The 25,611-nt window shown below is 39.9% G+C and overlaps 1 protein-coding gene across 1 annotated transcript in view; it reads right to left on the bottom strand.

The window, feature by feature from the left end:
* Window positions 1-17,654, bottom strand: part of SNX6 (sorting nexin 6) — a 47,479-nt gene extending 29,825 nt beyond the window's left edge. Inside the window, exons 1-6 of the mRNA XM_070478036.1 lie at window positions 17,459-17,654; window positions 17,256-17,303; window positions 6,325-6,429; window positions 5,981-6,091; window positions 3,100-3,221; window positions 1,024-1,147 (exon numbers count right to left, since the gene is read on the bottom strand). Of these exons, the coding sequence (XP_070334137.1) occupies window positions 1,024-1,147; window positions 3,100-3,221; window positions 5,981-6,091; window positions 6,325-6,429; window positions 17,256-17,303; window positions 17,459-17,464 (516 nt within the window). The 5' untranslated portion in view covers window positions 17,465-17,654. The remainder of the gene's footprint in view (window positions 1-1,023; window positions 1,148-3,099; window positions 3,222-5,980; window positions 6,092-6,324; window positions 6,430-17,255; window positions 17,304-17,458) is intronic.
* Window positions 17,655-25,611: the final 7,957 nt, after the last annotated feature.

Genomic DNA, 25,611 nt, shown 5'->3' with positions numbered 1-25,611 from the left:
TATTAAAGGAGTGTGGCTGCCAAGGTGACTGAAGGCTATGGGGGGATACAGGAGGTTCAGGCATTTGCTTTCTGACTGGTGTCCACTCCCAGTGAACAAGGTCATTATTTGATCAAGAAGAATTATTGAAATTAGCTTTAATGGAAAATGAGAGATCTGTCTAAAGTCATAGCACTAATATAAGTGATAGAACAGGCATTCTAGGCAAGATAAGAAAGAAAGAAAAAAAAAGGGCTATTGACAGGGTCAAAGTGCAGGAGAAGTCAAGGGTCTAGATGCAGCAGTGAATCAAAGAACTCCAGTGGGAACTGGGAAAAAGGAAGTTGTGAGGACAAGGCTATGTTTGGAGTCCATCATATCAGGGTTTAAGAACTCGGGGGTGAGATGAGGTCCTGAGTGTGGTCACTGATGCCATAGGAAGAAATGAATGAAGGTTAGGAAACATCTGTCTTCTGCTAAAAGTATGAGTTAATCTTGGCATCCAAATAGAGACTCCAAGATCTGTACCATCCATCCACCAAAAAGATTTCTTTCTAGGACCACGAATGAAGAAGCCTCTTGAGGCAGGGAGGAAAGGGAGGGAGGAAAATCAGCAGCAACCAGCACTGAAGGAGGCAGGTTAAACAGATCAAGAGTCAATGATCAACCCAAAAGTAACTGGGAATTCTTTAGCTCAAGAACTTCTCTGGAATTCTCCATAAGGCTTCAGAAGCCTCCAAACTCAAATTTAAGAAACATTAACCAATTTAATAACTTTATTTCTTAAGAAGTTCACAATTCAGGATCAAAATCAATATCCCATGTAGTAACATAGTTTAGCATCATTTAAAAAATTAATCTACTCAAGTTCTACTGAAATACTGGATCATCATTAAAAGAGTCATATTAAACTGCCTTGAAAAATCAGAACATTTTATAAAATGTATTTATAAGGCCTTAAGCCTTTTCTAACAATTCCCTTCTCCTTCCAATGACTCTTTAAAAATAAACCTTGATCACTGCTTTGTTCAATTCAATACTCACATCTTGATTATATTCCAGGAAGACATGGAAATTTAAATCTTTCCTCAAAATGGGATGTGCAGCCACACGACACAGAAACACTTCATGCATTGCAACCGTCTTCTTGAATATTGCCAAATACTCACTAGAAATAATACACAAAATTAAAGGTAAAACATTGCAGAAAAACACCCGCAAGTTTTTTAAGCAAATACTAGGAATTATTCTAAATGCAAAACTAGAGGCACAAAGATATGATCCATGTAAACAAAGGTTTTTAGTTGAACTGTTAACGAAATATATAAAACCCAGCTCTGAAAAGACTTCATGCTAGTTAATAGTATTTATTATATATAAATGTTAATATTTTTAGGTTTTATGAACCTTTCTTCCTATGCAAGTTGATGTTAAAGTAACTAGAGGGCTTTTTGTTTTCAGCTTCAGAGAAAGTATACTACAAATTATAGCATACAATTTTAATGATTCAATTTCTAGATAATTACTGCTTTTAAACACCTTCATATAAATAAATAAATAACACAAACCTCAGTAAGCATATTTTCAACTTAAAAAACTATTTTCGTCTAAAGACCCAAGCACACAAGAAAGAAACACACCATGGAGAGACCAGTGTTTTCCATTACATTGAAGAACTGTGTTTAAAACATTTTAATATCATCAGTGAATCACAGCGATCATATAGTAATACATGTCAGTTTGGGGAAAAAAAAGACACTCAAGGAAAAGGACCAATATTCTTGCTTCAATTACGTGCAAGGAGGTTAAGTTTTACATACCAGCAAACCAGCAGGACCAATGTTGGGAGAAGTTTGATCTCTGTGAGGGTAGTCATTCAGTGAAGACAAAAAAGAAGGATGCAGAGGATGGAGGTAGCAGTAGAATAAACCCAAGGTTCTCTGTTATCCAACCCCTGACCAGACCACAAAAGAATCATGATCAGGGCCACTGGAAAACCACAGATTCAATATTAATGTGTGCTGATCACTTCCAGCTTTCAGGCTTATAAACTCTAGAAGTTGTACCTGTCCACTATCAGGCTACTGCTTGCACTCAGTATTGACAGAATTCTTAAAATATCTGTCACCTTACACTTTAACAAGGAAGACCTACTTTGTTAACTTCTCTTGTCAAGAGTTTAACATTCTGAAGAAGAGTCTAGTAGCAGCATGAATATATGCTTAAAAACTGAAATTCAGTGGAAGAGGAGAAAAGGAAATGCACAAACAGACAAATGATCAGAAAAAGTGATGGAGGTGATGGTAATGCAAGGAAAGAGATTTCCTTGTTTAACTCTCAAAATACAGAAAAACAATATGCAGCAATCCAAAATTATTTCAAATGTTTAAGAGAAGGGGAAAAACTATTTTCAGCAAATACACTAAAAATGAAATAGAATTTTTTCAAGAATTCAATGTATGTCTAGTATGTCAATGTATGTCTAATAATCATTTAATAAAATATGCTAAAAAACTGTATTCTCTCACTGCTTTGCTCCTATTCTTTTCCCTTCAGGCAGAAGCCATAGGCAGACAAATGAGGAGGGGGAAAATTACACACACATTCACGCACGCGCGCGCGCGCACACACACACACACACACACAAACACTTTTTGAAAAAGAAAGAAGAAAATATCCAGAGTTGCTTAGTGCATACTTATATGAGAAACAGAAATCTTGGTAGAATGCACTTGTCCAAACAAGAGAACCAGGTGGGTAATGACTAAGGCCAAGTAAATAAAAAATAAAAGGATCTACATGTGTGTTTTAAAAAATCATTATTTCCCTTTCTACTATCTTTTATGAACTTGTGGATCTTTTGTTTTCAATATTCAGAGTTTACTGAAAACAGCAATTTAAAGAATTTTACAATGCAGACAATTATTCTATAATTTTCCTGTAGGCTCTGATCATGATAGTTAACACTGGTTGTATGGCTTCCTGCATCTTCCAGAAAGGGTCACTGTGGTGAAATGATTGAAAGGATGGGATATCAGAGAGCAGAGAAACAAAAACAAAAACCAACCAAACAAAAAAAGGGCATAAAAACAAGCACAAATAACAACAAAAGTCACATACGCTTCCAACTCCTGTTTCATCTTTGTGAATTCCTCCTTTGTCATAGACCCTTCTCCTTCTCCAAGTTTCTGCAGTTTCTCCCTTGAGGCATCAAAATCAGGTCTTGGTGGTGCTGGAGGGATCTGTCACAGAATAAAATCACTAGTTTTGTTTTGATTGTGCCATGCATCAAGAGGATCTTAGTTCCCGAAAAGGGATATATCTCACGCCTCCTGCAGTGAAAGCACAGAGTTTTAACCACTGGACCATCAGGGAAGTTCCCTAAACCACTAGTTTTTAAAGATTTTTATTTCTCTCAGTATTTGCACTATTGCCACCACAAAAGACTTGTCTCGTCAGTTCTCCCTTGAGCTGGCCCGCTGTTCTAACAGCGCCTCCCACTCTAATAAACTTTATTTCCCTCTCAAAAAAAAAAGACTGCTGTCTGAGAGAGCTAAAGACATCCTGAATGAATGAGGAATATCCTAATTAAGGTTAGAGAAGTTGATTAAGTCTAGAAATTAAGATTCGTGAGGTCCTTAACACCAAGGAAGAAACAGAGCGCAGCACTATATTCTGGTATCATATCAGCAGCACCCAAACTTTAGGAAAAGGATACGTCAAGGTTGTATACTGCCACCCTGCTTATTTAACTTATATGCAGAGTACATCATGAGAAATGTTGGGCTGGAAGAAGCACAAGCTGGAATCAAGATTGTCGGGAGAAATATCAATAACCTCAGATATGCAGATGATACCTTATAGCAGAAAGTGAAGAACTAATGAGCCTCTTGATGAAAGTGAAAGGAGAGTGAAAAAGTTGGCTTAAAGCTCAACTTTCAGAAAACTAAGATCATGGCATCTGGTCCCATCACTTCACTGCAAATAGATAGGGAAACAGTGGAAACAGTGGCTGACTTTATTTTGGGGGGGGCTCCAAAATCACTGCAGATGTTGACTGCAGCCATGAAATTAAAAGACGCTTACTCCTTGGATGGAAAGTTATGACCAACCTAGATAGCATATTAAAAAGCAGAGACACTACTTTGTCAACAAAGGTCCGTCTAGTCAAGGCTACGGTTTTTCCAGTAGTCATGTATGGATGTGAGAGTTGGACTATAAAGAAAGCCGAGCGCTGAAGAATTGATCCTTTTGAACTGGAGTGTTGGAGAAGACTCTTGAGAGTCCCTTGGACTGCAGGGAGATCCAACCAGTCCATCCTAAAGATCAGTCCTGGGTGTCCACTGAAGGACTGATGCTGAAGCTGCAACTCCAATGCTTTGGCCACCTCATGTGAAGGGCTGACTCATTTGAAAAGACCCTGAAGCTGGGAAAGATTGAAGGCGGGAGGAGAAGGGGACAACAGAGGATGAAATGGTTGGATGGCATCACTGACTCAATGGACATGAGTTTGGGTAAACTCCAGAAGTTGGTAATGGACAGGGAGGCCTGGCATGCTGCGGTTCATGGGGTCACAAAGAGTGGAACATGACTGAGCGACTGAACTGAACTGAACCCAAACTTTAGTCTGTAGACTCCTATGTGACAACCTAGAGCTCTCAAATGTATATGCACATTAAGCTCTAAGTACACACTAATTAAATGTGTTGCAAATATGCATGCTATTTTTCCAAAGTATGTAAATGTTATGATTGGAGTGTACCAGAGGCAGAAAGCACTGACTCAACTACAAGAGAATAAGGCACAGACTAATGACTAACCTCCCCCTATTCTCCCACAGTGAGGGGGAAAGTAAGCACTTACCTTAAATAAAAATACAAGGTCTAAAAGAGATGTATCACTCAAGGGAATGATATAAGAAAAAAAAAAAAATCTATCTTAGAGGAAGAGCATGCAAGAACGAACTGTGAAGGGGAAATGATGAAAAGCAAAGCTAGCAAGTTAACAGAAGGAAAGGTGAGTAGGGGGAAGTTAAAACAGCAACGACCAGAAGAAAAGGACTATATCAAGGAAAGCAACAGGGAAGGGAACACCAGGTAGAGACTAGCACATGCTCATTGCTGCCCACACACGACATCTACTGTGTGCCAGGCGTGATGCTGAAAGACCAGCAGATAAGGATAAATAAGACATGGTCTTGATCTTTGAGGACAGTTTAGTCTATGAGAGAAAAAAGTAGTTAAGAAAATAACACCATACAAGAAGGTTGAGGGGGAAAAGGGTGGAAACAGGAAAGCTTCCAGGCTAGTAAACACACTGACATGCTGGGAAAATGGAAGGTGGTACATCCTGGCAAGGGCATGAGAGTTCTGTGCCAACCCTTCACCCCAATATCTCATCCTATACATCTCTTCCACTGGGCTGTTCCTCAGTTGTATTCTTTATAAAAACTGGCAATTAACAACAAAAGCACTGCCTCTTGTGCACCAAACTGGAGTTGTAGAAAGAAAAAAAAAAAAAACGCAAATGACTGAGAGTAAGGGCCACAAGGATAAAGATGGAGTCAGGTCAGGATGATTTCAAGGAAATCAAATGAAACAGTTCCAGAAATCTGAGTGTGGTCAACAGCTGAGGAACAACACCAGGTGCATATTCACATTAGATAATCTCTCAGGAGCCCTCCAACTCTAAACATCTGCCTACCTAATGGTTCAAGACCAATACGGTCTGTAACACCTCCTTAGTTATTATCCCCCCAGGACAAGCTCATTTCAATTCTAATAAACAGCAAGAATTTAAGTTTAAATGAGGGAGCATTACATATCGATATCGCCACACTCCCAAACAAGACAACTTGGGGATAAAAGGTGGCAGTCAATTATGTTTCATAGCTGGCAATTTTTTAAAAAATTACATCAGTTCACTGGAAGTGTTGAATAAGATTTCCACACATAACAAAGTATCCAAAAAGCTCCGATTAAAATGGAACCTCAATACTTACAATGTAACCTGCATAGTCTTCATTTTCAATGAAGGAATCATGAAGCCAGATAAATTCTTCATGTTGTCGAACAACAGAAAACTCGTTCTGTTTAAAATTTGGCAATGAACTCTGCAAACACAGAGATTCTCTCAAATAAAAATTAAGATTAGACTATATAAACTTCTATGAACATTTTATACCTTATTTTCTAAACTTAGTCTTTAATGAAAAATAAGCAGCAGTGAATTATAAACTAAAATACAATTTCTAATTATGCTAAAAACCAAAATTCTAGTCAGTGAACTATTACATATGTAACAGCACAATAATTAAAATAACATAAGTAAAAAAATCCCATTTACCTTTGTGTGAACAGTGAATTTTACTTTGTCTCTCTCACTCAGAGCATCAGAAATGTCCACCTGCAGAGCAGCATCACTCTGAAGATCTACATTTATTGCTTTAAGCTAGAAAAAAATAATACCTCAGTGAAAATACTATAGGTTTTTATGCAAATTCATTCTTCTCCTAGACAATAAGACGTGCAAAAACAAAACTAAAATAGTGAATCTTAGATCTAACAAGTACGCAAGTTCATTTAATCTATCTTTTGGGGAAGGTGCTTTGGGTATGTTATATTAATCAATTTTCATTCTACACCTTTCAACTATCCTTTGTATGAGTCAATGTGCTCACCTATGATTTACTATAGTTTCACCCAGAAAGTAAACCAGTAAACTATTTTCCAAAAAGATGGTCTTTTACAAGTTCAAGTGTCCTAAAATTAAGAAACGTATCTACCTTTAAGAATAAGAAAAATAATGGAAAGAATAACGGCCAATCATTTAAATTTTATTGCTTATTTTAATTCAGGAATATATAATAAAATTAATGACAGTTAAACATATTATATATATGCAAAGTGCTAAGAAAAATGCTAACAGATAATAATTAACTCCTGTGATATGTATTAAATTTTACTCTATAGCTTCAGTACATTAGAAGAATTGGGTGTATTCCCTATTTAGTGCTTCTATTTACTCATCTACGAGAAGACTTCACTCATAATTCTAACCACAATTTTACTCATTCTTAAATATCACTCATTTTTCTTCCCTTTTAAACAGACTAACACTCTAATATCTTAGGGTAATTTGGAGATTTACAAAAGAAGCAAATACACTAAAAGATAAAATCAAGTCTTAGCCAGATGCAAAGATACGAAATATTAAAAATCTAACTAACTAGCCTGCTTCAAATACTCCAGCTGTAAAAGCAGGACTGCCTTTGGAATCTTCCCGAATCATTAGTGTTTCAAATTTCAATTACGATGCAAATGGAAAAAACGCTAGAAGCAAAACTGTTCACTCTATGATCTCAATTATATTTTTAAAAAATGCATACATAAAATATTATGTATAGGAAATACAACAAAATGTGAGTTGCAGTGGATTTTCTTCTATGTTCTTTTATTCTCCCAACTTTCCACAATATGCATGAATTACTTTTATAAAATTGGAAAAAAGCCTCTAAGAAATTTTGTGACTTATTAAAAGATGATTTTTGTGAAGTTTCTCATTAAATAGAGTTGTTTATTAGTAATGAAAGTAAAATACTATTTCACTTTTGCACTACTGGCTCTATATTATAGAGCAGACGTATTTTTAAAAAATAAATACCATTACAATCTAACTTAACAGTCACAGAAGAAATGAATCATTATTTAAAATGCATGATACTATCTATGATGGCCTTTAACAAAAACTTTATTGGGAACTTTAATAAGTTTATACTGAATTTAAATTTCAACCGGCAATCATATTTTTAAGTTAATACTATAAACTTACATAAAAATGTTTTAGAAATCACTAATGTACTCTGCTATGTAGCCATTGTCTGATAAAAGAAATTAAAGGCTGTCCTGAATTACAAAGAAGTTTTCCTTTTCATTTTCCAATTACCTTCATTGCTTCCACAATGTTGGAAACATTAGTCTCTGTTCTTTGGTTTTCTTGCTTTTATTTAGTCTTATCAGGTCTTCAAACTGTTTCCTACCTCTCCTCTAAACCCCTTACCTTAATTCTAATTTAAGAAATCTGTTTGCTTATTTCTTTTTACTCATATTGAGGCCATTCTTAAGATGTTTATTGTGGTCGGCTGAATTAGAGCTCCCCCAAAGACATCCACGTCCAAATCCCTGTGGATGTGACCTTATACGGTAAAAACAACAACAACAAAAAAGATGTGGAGTTTATCCTGGATTACCCAGGCGGGCCCTAAATACAATTACATGTATCTCTATAAGAGGGAGATTTGACACAGACAAAAGGAGAGAAAGCAACTTAACTAAGGAGGCAGAGATTAGAGTGGTAAAGCCACAAGCCAAGGAGTGCAGGCAGCCGCGAGAGAGCTGGAAGAGACAAGTAACTAATTCTTCGCTAGAGCCTCAGGGAGCATGGCCCTGCCAACACCTTGATTTCAGCTCAGTGATACTGATTTCAGACTTCTGGCCTGCAGAATCGTGAGAGAATAAAACTCTGTTGTATTAACCCATCAAGTTTGTGGTAACTTGTTACAGCAGCCCCAGGAAACTAATAAATTTATCTTACGGATTTTGGAATAACAATCTTGGCAGTTCTTCATTTATGTTTTCACTGCTTGGTCTAGCATTTCTCAGACACAACTGGTAAGACTCAGCTTGGATGCTTATTAAAAAACACAGAATCCTGTGTTCTATCACAGACGTATCAAAACAATTTTCAGAATAAGCCTTAAAAACCATATGAGGAAACGCTAGTCTAGATTTTCCAGACTGTCTTTACATTCTGTCAAAACTTTATCTCAGTTGCTAATATTTTCTTTTTAATGATTACATAAAACATTTTGCCAGACTTCATATCTCTAAGTACATTTTAATTTTCAGGTTTATTTTTTTAACCATTGCACTATTAATCTGGAAACACGCCTTTCAGGATTTCTACTTATGAACAGCTGTTATTTATTCTTCCAACTAAAGATTATTTCAAATTATTAACATATTTCTCTGTCTTCTATTTCAGTATCCTTTTATACCACATCCACTATTTCCTTTTTTTTGCTTTGTTTTGTCTGACAGTAAACACTGGGCTTTTTAAAATTGCAACTCGTCAATAAAAGTATTTCTATATACAAAAAGTATACCTATACATTACACATTCCTATATTCCTATATATCACTTTTGGTCTTGTACTCTATTTTTTTAGGTACAGTTTACATATAATGAAATGCAGATTTTAAGGATATAATTTGAAAAGTTTTAACAAATAAGCAGATTATACCCTTGTAATCATCACCATAATCAAGATATGGAACATTTCCATCAGTCCCAGAAGTTCCCTCCTTTGCTTTTATTCCTCTACTTCTTTCTAACCTTTCTATAAATTCTCTTCTTGTATGCTTTACTAAAGCACCCCATATAATAGCCTTAATAGCTATTAATTCAACCTGCCATTTGCTTCTTTCATTCTTTTAACAACTGAGTTCTAGAACTGATCTCAGGAAAATGTACATGAATTACAAATGTGGTCACAGCAAAATGCTGATGCTAAGATTCTGATTCTTCCTCTTTACACCTCATAATAAGTTTAGCTAAACATCAGTAGAAGCATTCATTTTGATAGTGGATGTTCCTATGGTCAGTTCCCATATACATGTCAGACTGCAATTTTTTTCCCTTTCCTGGGCCTATGGAGAAGGATTATTTTGTCTGAACACAAGATCTGTTTCACACACGTAAGGGTTTGCCAGCCAATAAAACCATCTCCCACATCAATACAAAACTTTCGCAGAAAGATAATCTGGATGGATAAACAACAAGGTCCCACTGTATTATAGCACAGGGAACTGTATTCAATATCCTAGGATAAGCCACAATGGAAAAGAATTAAAAAAAAAAAAAAAAGAACATCTGTATGTGTAAGGGCTTCCCTGATAGCTCAGTTGGTAAAGAATCCACCTGCAATGCAAGAGACCCCAGTTTGATTCCTGGGTCAGGAAGATCTGCTGGAGAAGGGATAGGCTATCCACTCCAGTATTCTGGCCTGGAGAATCCCATGGACTGTATAGTCCATAGAGTCCCAAAGAATGGGACACAGCTGAGCTATTTTCACTACTATGTATGTATAACCGAGTCACTTTGCTGTATTGCAGGGGTGGACACAACACTGTTAAAACTATACTTCAATTTAAAAAAATTTAAAAAGAAAGATAATCTGATTTAATATTTCATCAATTCCAGATGCATATTTTCCACATTTTAATGTGGATGCCCTGTAATTGATGACAAATTGGTTGGCTCTATTTTTTTCTTAGTGGTACATGTAAGAAAATATATCTTCCAATCAACTGCACCTTAGATTTAATAAAATATCGTATTGTAAATTTAGTGGGGTTTTTTTTCTTTCTTTCTTTTCTTGGCCCTGTTGTGCAGTTTGCAGGATCTTCGTTCCTCAACTAGGGATGGAACCCCGCCCCCTGCAGTGGAATCACAGAGTCCTAACCCTGGACTGCAGGGAACTTCTGTAAATTTAGTGCTAATTAGATACAATGTACACAGATTTTGCCTGGCAAAGGAAATGGCAACCCACTCCAGTATCCTTGCCTGGAAAATCCATGGACCGAGGAACCTGGCAGGCTACATTCCGTGGGGTCACAAAGAGCTAGACACGACTGAGTGACCTCACACATACACACATGCACAGATTTCGCAAGCAGAGTATCTTCTTGGTTTAGAGAAAAATAAGTAATTTTAGGTAGCTTTTATTAAGGGGAGGAGTGAAGCAAACAACTGTGATTTATTAACATTTAATTAACTGTGTGCAACTAGTCAGGTCAGTTTGAGGATATTCTAATTAGACTACACTCATCAATTTAATCCTAATCTGGGTCAATAAATTGTACTTTCTTTTGTCAAAGACTTACTAGGTTAAACACTTGTGTCATGGTCAAGAGAAAGCCCAGGCAGAGAAAACGGATTAAGCAACATAAATACACCATCCTTAGAAATATAAAGACACTGCCCTACAGCTAATAGATTAATTCTTCATGTGTAATTAGTAAAGACGACATTCACTACTAGTTTAGTACACTGACGTGTTTACACATTAAAGTATCTACTTTATGACACTCCTAAAAAACTGTTTATCTTTTTTCAGAAAAGTAAATACACATACAGAGATAGATTGATGGAAGGAGGAGGAAGAAGAAAGCAAAGTAACTGACTTTTGTATTGCCACAGCTTCCCAACCAGTCTCTTGCTTCTGTCCTCTTTCCTCTTCAATCTACATTCCATATAGAGCCACTGGAACGATACCACTAAACTAGAACTCATTCTCCTGCTCAAAACCTAAGGGGTTCTCCCTTGGAGAAAAGCCTAGTCCTTACAATGAGCCCCCAGGCCCTATTCTTCTGGCTCAATGCAGCCATGAAAGAAAGGTGCAAACCATAATAATGCTAAGAAACTATTTCTAGGGAATTATAGTACAATCAGTGAAAAACCCCATGAGATAAACAGAAATTCTGGTTCTGGCCAAAATTTAAATCTATTTTACTCCGAGTCCAGTTAGGATTAAAAAAAAAAAAATTTTTTTTTAACTTGGAAGTACAGTTGATTTACAACCAGTTATAATTTTGGAGATGGTGAGGGATAGGGAGGCCTGGTGTGCTGCAGTCCACGGGGTCGCAAAGAGTTGGACACGATTTAGCGACTGAACAACAACAAATAATTCTGGAAGTCCTGTAATGAATTATTTCCATTATTATACCCAGTATACTCAGCAGTCAAATCAATGGTTGATATACATAGACCTTCTGGAAACTATATTTCCTTTCATCTACCATACCAGAAATAAGTCACTTGATGTCACTCCAATGCCTTTCTCACCAGTCTTGTCAACTCTCATTGCTCTTTGCCATACCTGACTTGCAAATTCCCACCTGGAGGATCAATTCAATCAACATTTTTTGCTTTCTGAGCTGAGTGTGGCTAGAGAAAAGTCACAACTGTTTGTTGCACTTGTCCACTACAAACGACTGGTCTCAAAACTGCATTAGATCCTTAAAATCATTCACAGTCCTAGGCCGACCTGCTCAGCTCCCCTCCTGACTCCCTGAGCAACTACTCCAAACCTTTCCTGTCTCAAGCCTCAACCACATTTCCACCCCTATGCTCAATAAGGGACACTGCCTCCCACATCTCCAAAAAATAAACACTAGCAGCTGTTACCCCTTCAGACCCATCAATAAACCTTTCTACAAATAGATTTGGACTCAATGCCTCTGCTTTCTCAGAAGACATGGTGTCCTACAGAGAGCTGAGCTTTCTGGCCACCTGAGCATATAACCTTCCTGTCTGCTCTAGCAATGATCTTCTAGTCAAATTAGCCCTAGTCTCACAAAACCTCCACACGGTGAGGACCTAATTTCCAAATCCAATACTTTGCAGTCTTCTTGACCTCTCTTCGGTATTTTGCCTTAATGATCATTCTGACCCTTTCCCTTAAAACTCGGCTTCTGGGAATGCTTCTCATTCTCTTCCTGCCCATCTCAGCCCCATCAATTAGTCCATTTTCTTCCCTTGGCTTGTGAATCTTGTTTCCTCTGGGTATCTAGCCTTCGTAATCTCAGCCATTCTTGACTAATAACTCCTGAACTTATACCTTCAACTTATATCTCGTATTCTAAGTTCCCAATCATAATTTCAAGTTACCAACTAGACATATCCATCTGGATGTATTTGTTGTTTAGGGTTTATGTATTTATTGCTTAATACTTATTAAACAACCGAGTGCCTTCATTGTGCCAACCACTGCCGGAGGTGCTAGGGTGAAAAGATACAATCTTTGTCCTTTCAGATCTTAGTTTGTGGTTTTGGGGGAAAGAGTTTAGGCACTTCAAATCTAGCATATCTGAAAACCAAACCTATTATCCACCTTCTCTCTCTCTCCTATATTCCTCATTTCCTTCTCCTCTGCCCAGCCCATGTATTTCTTAAGCCACTATGCCCTGTCCATTCTGTCTCCTAGACATCTCTTTGCTATGTCCTCTCCTTCATCCCTTTTCTACTCTTCTCTGCTATATTCCTCATCTCCTCCTCCTCTGCTCAGCCCATATATTTCTTAAGCCACTATGCCCTGTCTATTCTGTCTCCTAGACATCTCTTTGCTATGTCCTCTCCTTCATCCCTTTTCCCACTGCATGGCCTTAGTTCTACCTTTAACATTTCTCATCTGGACTGCCACAACGGCCTGGTAACTGCTTTCTGTAAGAAAAGCATCTTCCACACTGGAGTCATCTACAATGGTATATGTCCTTCCCAGCTAAGAACCCTCAGGACTTTCCACTGGCTAGATTTGTTATCATTATGCACTTTAACTGTACTACTGTTATTTACTCCTGCTTCCAACAAGAACAAGTGCTGCAGGTGGAACCAAATGACTTATCTACACATGTTATCTTCTCTGCTGACTAGCCCTCCCCTTCCCTGATAGCCTACACAATTTCTGATCAACATTTAAGGTTTAGCTCCTTTAGGAGACAGCACCACAGTTAATGGGATTCCCTGGTGGCTCAGGGGTGAAGAACAGACCTGCAATGCAAGAGATGCAGGTTTGATTCCCTGGAGAAGGAACTGGCAAACCAGACCAGTATTCCTGCCTGGAGAATCCCATGCACAGAGGAGTCTGGTGGGCTACAGTCCATGGGGTCACAAAACAGTTGGACATGACAGCCCAGGACCCATAGCTAGATTCCCTCTGAGTTTGAATCTATTTCCTACTGGCTGTAGGAATCTGGGCAAGTTACTCTTTCTAAACCTCACTTCTCCTTTCCAAAGTAGGAATAACAGAAGCAGTTACTTCACAAGGATCTGAGAAGTGAGCTAATATATGGAAAGCCCCCGGCACGCAGAAGACGCTTCAGCAGTGCGTAGCTATCGTCGCGTCATCGCCCTCCCTGGTTCTCCCTCAGCACTTCACCCTGAGTCCCGACTACACTGCCATGATCCCAGGCAGGAGCTTTCTCTTCTTCCTCCGCCAACATTCAACTCATCCTTTGCTAACAAAATCTACGCGACATTTTTATCTGAAACAACTATCAATGAATGTGGAATGTACTCAAGCTAAATGCTGAGGAGGTACGAAAGAAAATGTAGACATCTGGGCCAAGTCTTAAAAGATAAGCCGAATTTCATGTGGAAAAAAAGAGGTGAAGGGAAAAAAACCACTCCATAACATTGACAAGCATGCATAAAACAGACATTAGAAAGGGCAGACGTGCTTGACAAATAGTCTAGAATATGCCTACAGTGTGTGTGTTGGGGAGGGGATGTCTGCTGGGCCATCTTGAGAATGAAGTTGGCCAGAAAGGATGACGAACGGTATTCAACGCTAGCATAAGGAGTTTAGACCTTACTGCAAAAAGAACTGGGTCCAAGTAAGCGCTTGTGACTACTGGTGCCATGTGATTCAATCATTTCAGTTAGATAAACTAGCAGTCATGTGAAGTCTGGGCTGGAAAACAGAGACACCAGAGACAGAGACCAATAACAGATACTTGCTACAAGCCAGGCAAGAGATGGCAGGGACCTTAACTGAGGTCATGTAAATAAAAGATGGGCTAAACAACATTTCTGAGGTGAAATTATCTGGCCTTGATGATTGTTCTGGTATGGGGATGAAGGATATGATTCAGCGGCTTCTTGGCCTGCAGGAATGGAAATGATATTAATGAAGATAAGAAATACAGAGGGAGGAGCAAGGCAAGGAGTCCAGGACAGGTGTAGTTCCTCCACCTGAAGTAATTCTGAAAACAATAAACATATTATTTAGAATTCAAATCAAATTCTAACAGAACTATGCCATCAGGCTGGCACCTACTGCTCTATTTAACAAGGACATCAGAGCAAAATGTGTCCAGTTCAAAGGGCTCATTTGTTTACTAAATAATATGTTACTGTCCTGCCTTTGGGAAAGAAAAAAATACCCTATTATGTAGAGGTGTAACCAAAGAGATTAAACGTGACCAATATTTTCAATGCTGTGTGTTCTTAAAGTCTGCTTTTTATGTTTCTCACAAAACAGTATTTTCTTAAAGCTCTAAGAGTCTCTTCTGCTCCAAATAGCATAATGAAAATTCAAGGCTGCTTATAAATGTATTTTAAAATACTGTCTTTAATTTTGCTTACTGCTTTGAATGAAGTGCTTACATTATTATTTTTGAATCTGTGATGTTCCCCTCTGCAATTTGTATCAAATAGATATTTCATGCTTTCTCTTTATCTAGACTTTCTTAAAAGGCTGAACAAGACAATCTGAACTAAAAGTGCAATGCCTAAAAGTTCTACTAATCTATTTCTATCAAGACAAACACAATATAAGGAAATTTGAACAGGCATGCAATTTCTGTTCCTGAAATGAGGAAACAGCAGGATAACTTTGTGCAGCCATAATCAAACTTCATGTACAATAGAATCTTCTTGTTTGTTAACAAAGTAATTTTCTTCCCTCTCCATCTCAAGAGACTGATTTACTAGACAGAGGGCCCAGAACCTTTTGACCTTAGTTTTTCAAACACCCCAGGTGATTCTGAGGCAAGTGTTTCAAGGAGACTTTGAGAAATATGTGCACTGGCTTTGATGTCAGCTACATGGTTTAAAGTCCACCTCTCCGACTCACTGACTGTGTGACTTCAGACTATTAGTTTCCCTGAGGTTTAGATTTCTCATCTGTAAAGGGGGATACTAAAAGCTTCACAAGAATGATGAGAAGATATAAGGAAACAATGCTTATACAGTGCTAACACACTGTCCAGCTGCGGCTATTACTATGATTCACCTAGTTCTACAGGACAAAAATAAGGAAGAACTGAACATTTAGACATATTCATCATGACATTCTAAATGCTTTCAAATTCATGGAAATGTTTGTTGGGTTTTTTTTTTCCATTTTCATATTAAAATTTTCATCTGCAAAATTTTGTAAGAAATCTCCTGGTCACCCATGCCTTTCATCTCACTCTGCCTTTAATCTGTAATACATGAAAAGTTTCTGGACACATTACTTAAAAAAAAGTTCCAGTTCGATAATCAAATCTCATCAAAGCCATAAGGCTTGGAATATTCACCAGAAAATACTCTATTTTTCACATCAACATAAATACTCAAAAAATTAATACTTTTACTGAACATTAGTCAGATTTTACAAGACAGCAAATCCTGTTTGCTTTTCCTGTTTTGTGTAAACAGAGAAATGTATTAACTCCTCATCTATAAAAGTATACTGCACCCTTTGCATCTTTCTTACCATGTTAAAGCTTTATAAAGGTCATCAGTTAATACTATCTTATCTTTAATTTTTAAAAAGGAATAAAATCTTAGAAGAATATTTTATCATCTGCCAAAAATCGACTAACAGACGTGTCTCTCACATTATCAAAGATAAATAAGTAAAAGCAAAACAGAAAAGTAAAGCTCAGGCTGTTCAATGTGAAGGAACCATGGAACGCTGCTGAGTTGCAATCATCATGTATCAGTATCTTTCAAGTGCTCACTTGTACAAGGCACTATACAGATTACCACCCTTCAGCCAAGGTAAATGGGGGCAGAGTGGAAGGGAGGAATCACAGCTCTGAAGGCCCTTTCTGAAGGGAACTGCAGTTTGCCTCAAATCACCACCAAGGGGTCTCCGCAAAAGATGTGTCTTTTGGACATGAGGAAAAGTAAAGGCACTGTGGGCTACCAGCACTTTGCAAAATCTCGTAGGATACTGGAGAAGAGATAAGACCCGGCGACTGTAAAACCCCTTGCAAAAGGATAATTTACAACAAGCCAGCACTACAATGTTTTAGAGAGAGAGGAGGGTGGGCGGAGACGGGTTCGAAGGGGAAATTCAGGGTGCGGGCAGGAAGGTCTGACAATGGGTTTCATAGCCCCCAACATGGGGCGGGGGGCGGGGACTGTCCAGCTCCGGCTTCCCCCTCCACTTCCCCACCTGCACCCGGAGCGGGCGGGGAAGGCGGTCCACCGCAGGGACGGAACCGGGGCGGGGGGCCGGGAGCGGCCGCGGGTCCCCGGGAAATCAGAACCGCACGGCCCAAGGGAAGAAGGGCGGCAGGAGGGCGGGGCGCGGGGCGGCGAGGAAACCGAAAGGAGGCCGGCGGGGAGCGGGTGCCGCGCGGCCGGGGACCCCCCTCCGGTAACCCACCCCAGGGCCAAGGCGAGGGAGGGGGTCCCGCGAGCCAGAAGGAGGCAGAACTTACTCCGCGGTCCTCCTCCGAGAGGAAGTCGGGGCCGTCGTCCAGGCCTTCCTGCGGGGTCGGCGGGGCCCGGCGCGCCGGGGGGAGAGGATGGAGCGGGGGAGACACAAAGGGAGACGTTAGTGCCCGGCCGGCGCGGCCCCCGCGCCCGCCCCGCGCCCGCCGCCCCCACCGCGCGCCCTGGGCTCGGCGCCGCGAACACCCACCATCATGGCTGCTCCGAGACGAGGGCCAGCGCAGGCGCGCACCGCACCGCGGGCCGGAGGGAGCCGGCGGCGGCGGCGGCGGCTGCAGGCGGGCGGGGCGGGGCCGGCGGCGGGGCCTCGGAGCAGCTCCGCCCCGCCCCGCCCCTCCCGCCCCGACGCGGGGGGCCGGGGTCTGAGAGCGCGGAAGAAGGAGTCAGTGCCCTGCGCCCAAGGTCGTAGCATCCTAGGCCGAGAGCGCCCAGGCCCAGGCGCACGTGTCTGGAGACCGCTCTCGGCTGGCCGGTTCAGACCCGGGAAGGGCCGAAGGGCCACCCGGGGAGCTGTCCAGTTCCCTCTCCCTGAGGGCTGTAGCGAAAAACCAAGCAAGTGCCCTCCGGGAGCCCCAAGAAACCTCTAGTTTTTGTATGGTGCCACACGATAATTAATCACAATTAATATTTTGCCCGTAGATGTTGTGGGAACCAAGGCCCTTTACACAGTCATCGGTCAGGGGCTGTAATAAAGTTTTTACTGCTGGCAAGGTAATAACTACCTCAGGGTGTCGGGCGCTAATAGTTGAGCACTATACAAATGAGCTGTACGCTTTACTAGAGTATTCCTTTTCCTTATACCAAGAACTGTCCCAAAGCCCACTCTACCTGTCCAGTTCTATAGCACCAGGTGTCCTCAGGCACGTGAAACAAGACAAAATCATCCTTTACCCCCTGCCCCACTTCTGTTACACAGAGTGCACACACGTGTACAGACAAAAAAGCAATCCTACTTTTCCAGTTTATGGCATCAGTATATTCAGACGTTCAGGCCAGAAACCTCAAAGTCCCATTCGAGTCCTTCCTTCCTCAGTCCTCACACCATTTCGTAACCAAAGCCCATTACATCTATAGTTGATTGTCTGCCATTACCTCTTAAATTGGTCTCCTTCCTCCTTCCAACTCCCTTCCACAACAATTACCCTCAGCATCTCTTGTCTGGCCTGTTTTTTAAAAACCATTTTTAAAAATTGAAGTAGAGCTCCTAGTGTATAGCGTGGGCTTCCCTGGTAGCTCAGCTGGTAAAGAATCTGCCTGCCAATGCAGGAGACATGGGTTCCTTCCCTGGGTTGGGAAGATCCCCTGGAGGAGGAAATGGCAACCTACTCCAGTATTCTTGCCTGGGAAACCCCACAGCAGAGGAACCTGGCGGGCTACAGTTCAGTTCAGTTCAGTTCAGTTCAGTGCTCAGTGTCTGACTCTTTGTGACCCCATGAACTGCAGCACGCCAGGCCTCCCTGTCCATCACCAACTCCCAGAATTTACTCAAACTCATGTCCATAGAGTCAGTGATGCCATCCAACCATTTCATACTCTGTTGTCCCCTTCTCCTCCCACCTTCAATCTTTCCCAGCATCAGGGTCTTTTCAAATGAGTCAGCTCTTCGCATCAGGTGGCCAAAGTATTGGAGTTTCAGCTTCAACATCAGTCCTTCCAATGAATATTCAGGACTGATTTCCTTTAGAATGGACTGGTTGGGTCTTCTTGCAGAAGAGTCTTCTCCAACATCACAGTTGAAGAGCATCAATTCTTTGGTGCTCAGCTTTCTTTATAGTCCAACTCTCACATCCATACCTGACCACTGGCTACAGTTCATGGGGTGACAGAGTAGCACACAGTTGAGCAGCTGAGCCTGAGTGCACACTGCACAATAGGTCCTTGTTGTTTGTCTGTTTTATATATAGCAGTGTGTATATGTTAATCCCAAACTCCATATTTCTCTCTCCCCACCCTTGTCCAGCCCTTTGCAATACTCTCATAACTTCTCTTGCCATTCTATATATACTGCTGCCAGTTTTCCTCCTAAGACACAGATATTGATGATTATGTTACTACCCTGTTCAGTAATCTTCCTAGGTCTCCGTTATGTGAAGGTCCAGCTCTTTAGCCTGTGAGTCCCTATTTTGCCAGGCCCTCCCATCCTATCTTAGTAAATTGAAGCTCTCAAAACAGTAATGGGTGTTGTTCTTTTTTTTTTTTTTTTTGGTCAGGTTCCATGACTTGCAGGATCTTAGTTATCCAACCATGGATTGAACCTGTACCCTCTGCTGTGAAAGCACACAGTCCTAGCCACTGGACTGCCAGGGAATTTCTACAAAACAATAATGTTAAACTTCCAGACATTTTCATGAGAAATTGTAGGTTTCATTTTATGTGTAAGGAGAATTGAGGCATAGAAAGATTTAAGTTACTGCTCCAACAGGGTTATTCTCCAACATGGGGGGAATGATTTTATTTTTTGTTTGTTTCTTGTTTCCCAGTGCAGTGTAATAACTACTGGGGTGGTGTTTTTCACTGGGAGTCATGAGGCATCATGTGGTGTCAGTGTAGTGTGATGAAATGTCAGGAGGAATGTCCCAGTAACTTGTTGCTGATAAAATGTGTCGATATTTCCCAATAATTTGTTTTTGGTTTTAAGATAATGCCTATAAGGTTACACTTCCTAGGTGGAGACAGAAGCAAGGAGCTACAAATTAATGAGCTCAGGATTTGTACACAACTGGTAGGAGGGTCAGGTGTGTCCTTGTGGACAAAGATCAAGAAATGCCACATAAGATGATTTCAAATGCCTCTGTATTAACCAAGGGTTTTAAATTTCAATAATTAAGCCAAGTCCAGGAACACTATACAGAAACACTGAAATTCTCAAATGCCAAAACTTAAGATCACTAGTTCTGAAAAAAAAAAAAAAAAACAAAAAGGCAGGGTTTAAGTTATGAGTAACTAGGACCTTCCTGGTGGTTCAGTGGCTAGGAATCTAAGCTCCCAGTGCAGGAGGCCTGTGTTTGATTCCTGGTCAGGGAACTAGATTCCATATGCTGCAAACTAAGAATTCATATGCCACAACTAGGGTTCAGTGCAGCCAAATGACAAAAAATTTTAAAACAAGATATGTGTAACCAACTAAAGTGATCAACAAAGACATATAGTAATTACTGTAGCTAAAATCAATAGCTGAAAACTGGCATGAATAGAGAACTCAATCTTGAAACAATAAAGTTGTTCATTAACATTTGAGCCTTCCTTTCTGAGCAAAGGTCTCAAGATATATTTTGTAAATGATAAAAAAAAAAAGAGTTATAAGTAACTGATACTAACAACTATCAAAAAGACAGTTATAGAAGTTCAGGAATATGAAAAGAAATTAAGGTAGAAGTTTGCATAACAGATTTTTTAACTACTTGTAAAATAAATCAAGAAGATATTAAAGGTAAACCCCTTTCCTAATACTTTTAACCAAATAATCAATCTTCATCTTGTTTTGATAGATTTCTATGAAATTACCTACTTTATCTAAATTTCATGGGCAAATTATGTTGAATCACAATTTGATTACTTCACAGATTCAACAGGAAAGTAAAATGTTATAATTATGAACAGTTTCCCAGTGGTGTGCTTAAGCAAAACCATGCATTGGGAGACTTCCCTGGTGGTATAGTGGGTAAGACTCAATGCAGGGGTTGTGGGTTGGATTCCTGGTCAGGAAACTAAGATCAAACATGCTTCATGATGTGGCCAAAAAAAGACATGCATTGGAAGATTTTAAAGGAGAGTAAGATTTCAGAGAATAATGAATGAGTTACTTTAAAATTCTGGAAATAAACAATTGTATTGGTGTTGAACATTTTTTGTCAAACAAAAGTTTTTTTTTTTTTTTTTCTAGAAGAAATACTTTAAACATATGAAATAGTAATTGTTTAAGTTAGATGAAGAAGGGGCTTCCCTGGTGGCTCAGTAGTAAAGAATTTGCCTGCCAATGCAGGGGATCTGGGTTCAATCCCTGGTCAGGGAGCTAGATCCCACATGCCACAACTAAGATCCAGCACAACCAAAAAATAAGTAAATAAAAGAATGAATTTAAGAAAAAAAAGCTTACTATCTGTTTCCTTCTAGGAGTTTTATGGTCTCAGGTCTTATATTTAAGTGTTTAATCCATTTTGAGTTAATTTTTTATATAGTGTAAGATAGTGGTCCACTTTCATTCTTTTGCATGTGGCTATTTGGTTTTCCCAACACCATTTATTGAAGTGCCAGATATTAATTGATGTGTTTTTTAAGGAGAAAGTTTAGAAAATAAATTGAAGATCGTCTCTTCACACACATATATATCGAAAAGTAGATTGTGATTGCCAAGGACTGAGGGATGGGGAACTAGGGAATGACTGCTAAAGAGTATGTGGTTACATTTTTAGGGTGATGACAATGTTCTAAAATTAGTGGTTTTGGTTACACAAGGTGAATATACTAAAAACCATGGAATCATACACTTTAAAAGGGTGAATTTTACAGTATGTGGATTATTTCTCAATTTAAAGAAGAAAGAAAGAAGTGATTTGGGGAATTTCTTTTTTAGGATCCTACACATGGTTTTTTTTTTTTTAAGAATGATATTCCAAAAAGTCACAGAATTCTTTTGTGAAAAGATAGCTGCATCTTTGCATAAAGGGAAGATGAGTAATGTTTACAAATCCCAGGCCTTGCTTGGAAAACCTGCTGCTTCCCTACTGCTTTCATCTTTTGTTGTTGTTTAGTTGCTAAGTCATGTCTGACTCTTTGCATTCATCTTTTTAGGAGTGGCTTATCCCTTTGCTTAAGATCTAAGAGTACCTGGGCAAGAACCATTTTTCCAGCAAAGACTAATGGGGTTAAACCCCAGGAATCCTGCGAACTGGCCTCAGCCCATGGCTATATCACGCGAGTCTCAAGAAAGGAAACTTTCAGGAATCAGAAAACTCTCCGAGCTTCCCAAGCAAAAGGCCTAGAAATCCCTCCAAAAGGCTGAGCCCGAGGCCCTGCTCCTCCTTCTGTCTGTCTCTTCAGAAATGTTGCTCGGCCCCAGCTGGCACAAGAGTATCCAGACACATGAAGTTCTCCACTTTAGGAGTCAGTTTAGACACTGCACTCAGAAGGAATACAATGACAGGTCCAGGAACCCTTCGCTTAGTGGTGCTGAACTTTCCCTCTCATTGTAGGGAATAGAATCAGACTGTGTCTGGCCCAGAAAGGGGAGCTGCCTAGATTTTAGTCTGTGCAGGTAATGCAAGACCTCCCCTGTTCTCACAACCTGAACTTACTTCCCTCTTCATCTGTGCCTCCCTAACCTTACCATCCTTCAAGAGGGGCCCAGGAGTTGCCTCCACCACCGCCCCTTCTTTACCTGGAATAGTTAGGAAAGAACATGGGTTTTGGGGGCAGTCTCCTGTCCAAATCTTGGCCCTGTATCCTGTAACTGTGGGTGAAGAAAGTTGTCTTTCTGAGCCTGTTTCCTTGCTTTGTAATATGGCAATGCTCACGTAGACTCTGGAGTTAGATGGGCTGAGTGTAAATCTCACCTTTGCCATTTGATTATCGTGGAGCCTCAAACACTTTTATAAACTATTTTTGTTCTTTGGTTTCTTCATTAAAATGGGAATAATAGCACATACCCACATACCTATCTCAAAGTGGTTGAAGAGGTTTAAAATAATCCTTAGAAAGCACACAGAAGAGTACCCGGCTTGCAGCAAAAGCTCAGATATTTGTTTTAATGCTATTATTATCATTTGCTTAGAACTATCTGTCCACTCGAGAGATAGTGAGCCTCCAAAACCATGTTTAAGTCATGGACAGTAAATCCCTGGTCACAGACGACTGGGCCAGAGGATACCTGACTAAAGCTGGCTGGGCCAATCAGATTCTTTTGCGTAAGGGTCTTAGAGACATGCGGCAACAGAGTTGGAAGCCCAGTCATGTTAATGGCAGGGCCTGTCAAAAGAGGCAGGCACCCCAGAATACTACTGAGGTTCCTAGAGCTGCTCTGACCCCAGTCCATTAAGATGCCTGATGGTTTACCTTACCTTTGTATCCAGTGAGATATTCCAGCTCTCTTCCAGTAACATCTCCTTCTTTGGTTAAGCTTTTGGTTACTTGTAAGGAAAAGAAGTCTCATTGAATACAAATACATGTACTTTTGTATTGTTAGTTAATACAAGTGCATATATAAATAAAATTTAATGTTTAAGAGCCATATTATTTGAGATTATGCCAACTGCTTTAATAGATAAACCTAAAACTTCAATGGTGTAACCCTATATGATTTACTTCTAACTTAAGCAAAATGTATTTGGCAGTGGTGGGGGTGTGTGGGGGGGGGCTGTTTTGAGAGTCTCAGCTACATGAAGATTGATATTCAGGAACTCAGGCCTCCAATCCTGGGGTTCTACATCCCTTTTAAGACAGTCATGGTGGCCACAGAATTCAGAGAATTTGTAGACTTGGATGGGAAAAAATTTACATCTCTATTTTCTCTAGCCTTTACTGTAGGCAAAAAATCTCAGTACCCATGACTGCCATGGAGACAACTCACAGATATTTTCATGTTATACTACAGTTGTTACAGAATCTCAAAATAATGTTTATGTTCACTACTATTTCAAAGTCAAGTTATGTTCAAAGTCAAGTTATCTAGTAATCTACATAACTAGATCTAGTTATGCAATGTGTTACAAAAAGAAAAAGCACGTAAATTATTGTATCACAGTTTTTAAAAAAAACCTCAATACCTATATTTCAATGTGATTTGTTTTCTTTATAATCCTATTTTTTGCATGTAAAACATTATTCTGGAATTCCACAAAATTCCTGACCAGTTCTCCTCAAAAGCACCTGTCAAAGTCATGAAAACCAGGGAAGACCAAGACATTGTCACAGACTGAAGGAAGCTGAGGAGACATAGCCACTAGAGACAATGTGGTATCCTGAATTAGACCTCAGAACAAAAAAGGGGTATTAATGGAAAAACTGGTGGAATCGGAATAAATTCTGGAGTTTACTTAATAATACTGTACCAATGCTGGTTTTGGCAAATGTACTGCAGTAATGTAAGACGATGACATCAGAGGAAACCAGAACTGAGTGGACAGCATGTGGGAATTCTGCTATTGCAATGGACTGAATGTTCATATCCCCCAGATCCACATCCTGAGCCCCACGGTGATGGTATTAGGAGGTGGATTCTTTGGGAGATGATTAGTGTCCCCATGAATGGGATTAGCACCCTCATAAACAAGGCCGTAGAGAGACCCCACACCCCTTCTCCCATGTGAAGTTACAGTAGGAAGATGACCATCTTCCTATAGTAGGAAGCAGGCCCTCACTGGACACCAAATCTGCTGGTACCTTGATCTTGGACTTCCCAGCCTCCAAAACCGTGAGAAATAAATTTCTGTTGTTTATAAGCCACTGGGTCTATATTTTGTAATAGCAGCCCAAATGGACTAAGATACTATCTTGGCCACTTCTCTGTAAATCTAAAATGATTCCAAAGTATAAAGTTTATGAAAAAAGAAAAACGTTCTGACAAGGAATGCAGGCATCCATGGTACAAAATAAATAGGAACGCCTGCCCAGGGGGTTCAGATGTTATTAAACAAGGGCAGAGAAAGCATCAGGATCAAATAGGAAGCTTTGGTGGCCCAGGCCTGGTAATAGGAACATCTCCTCTGCCCACATTCAGTCACATGGCCCCTTCCTGATGCAAGGGGTCTGGGAAATGAGAGTAACCTCTGGGCTGAGCGGCAAGAACTCTGTGCTTTGGAAGGGCGTGTGACTCAGCTAGCCATCTGCCACTGGAGTTCAAGCAGCAGAGTCACAGACTTCCTGTCTACCAGTCAAGATTCTAACAGGAAACAGATGTCACACTCCTTAAGAGATTCAGAAAGGGTTCATTTACAAAGTGAAAAAGTTCAAGGTTGAGGGTGGGGATAAGGCAGAACTAGGGCCAGCAGAACCCAAGCCAGCAGAAGTCCCCGAAGAACTTAAATCTTGAGGACAGGAATAAGTGCACCATAGCAACAGGACAGTAAGGAGTCCTTAATGGGTCCTCAACAAATAGTATTAACTAAATTGCAATAAACTGGAATTTAAAAGCTGGGAAATATATATGAAATGGTCTCCAAGATAGATTGTAGGAATTTTTAACTGAGAGCAGCATATGGTATGAAATTAAAAGATAAAAAAGTAAGGGGAAAAAAAGCTGGGAAATAACATTATAGAATAAGGCTGATGATGAGCAAAAAAAAAAAAGGTTAAAGAATGACTCCTTCAAGTGCAAAGAACTGAGTCAGACAGAACTGTACTTGAGTA

The sequence above is a fragment of the Odocoileus virginianus genome, chromosome 16 (assembly GCF_023699985.2).
Source record: "Odocoileus virginianus isolate 20LAN1187 ecotype Illinois chromosome 16, Ovbor_1.2, whole genome shotgun sequence".
NCBI lineage: Eukaryota > Metazoa > Chordata > Mammalia > Artiodactyla > Cervidae > Odocoileus > Odocoileus virginianus.
Note: the sequence above shows the minus strand (reverse complement) of the source record. Positions and strands in the feature narration are given on the sequence as shown.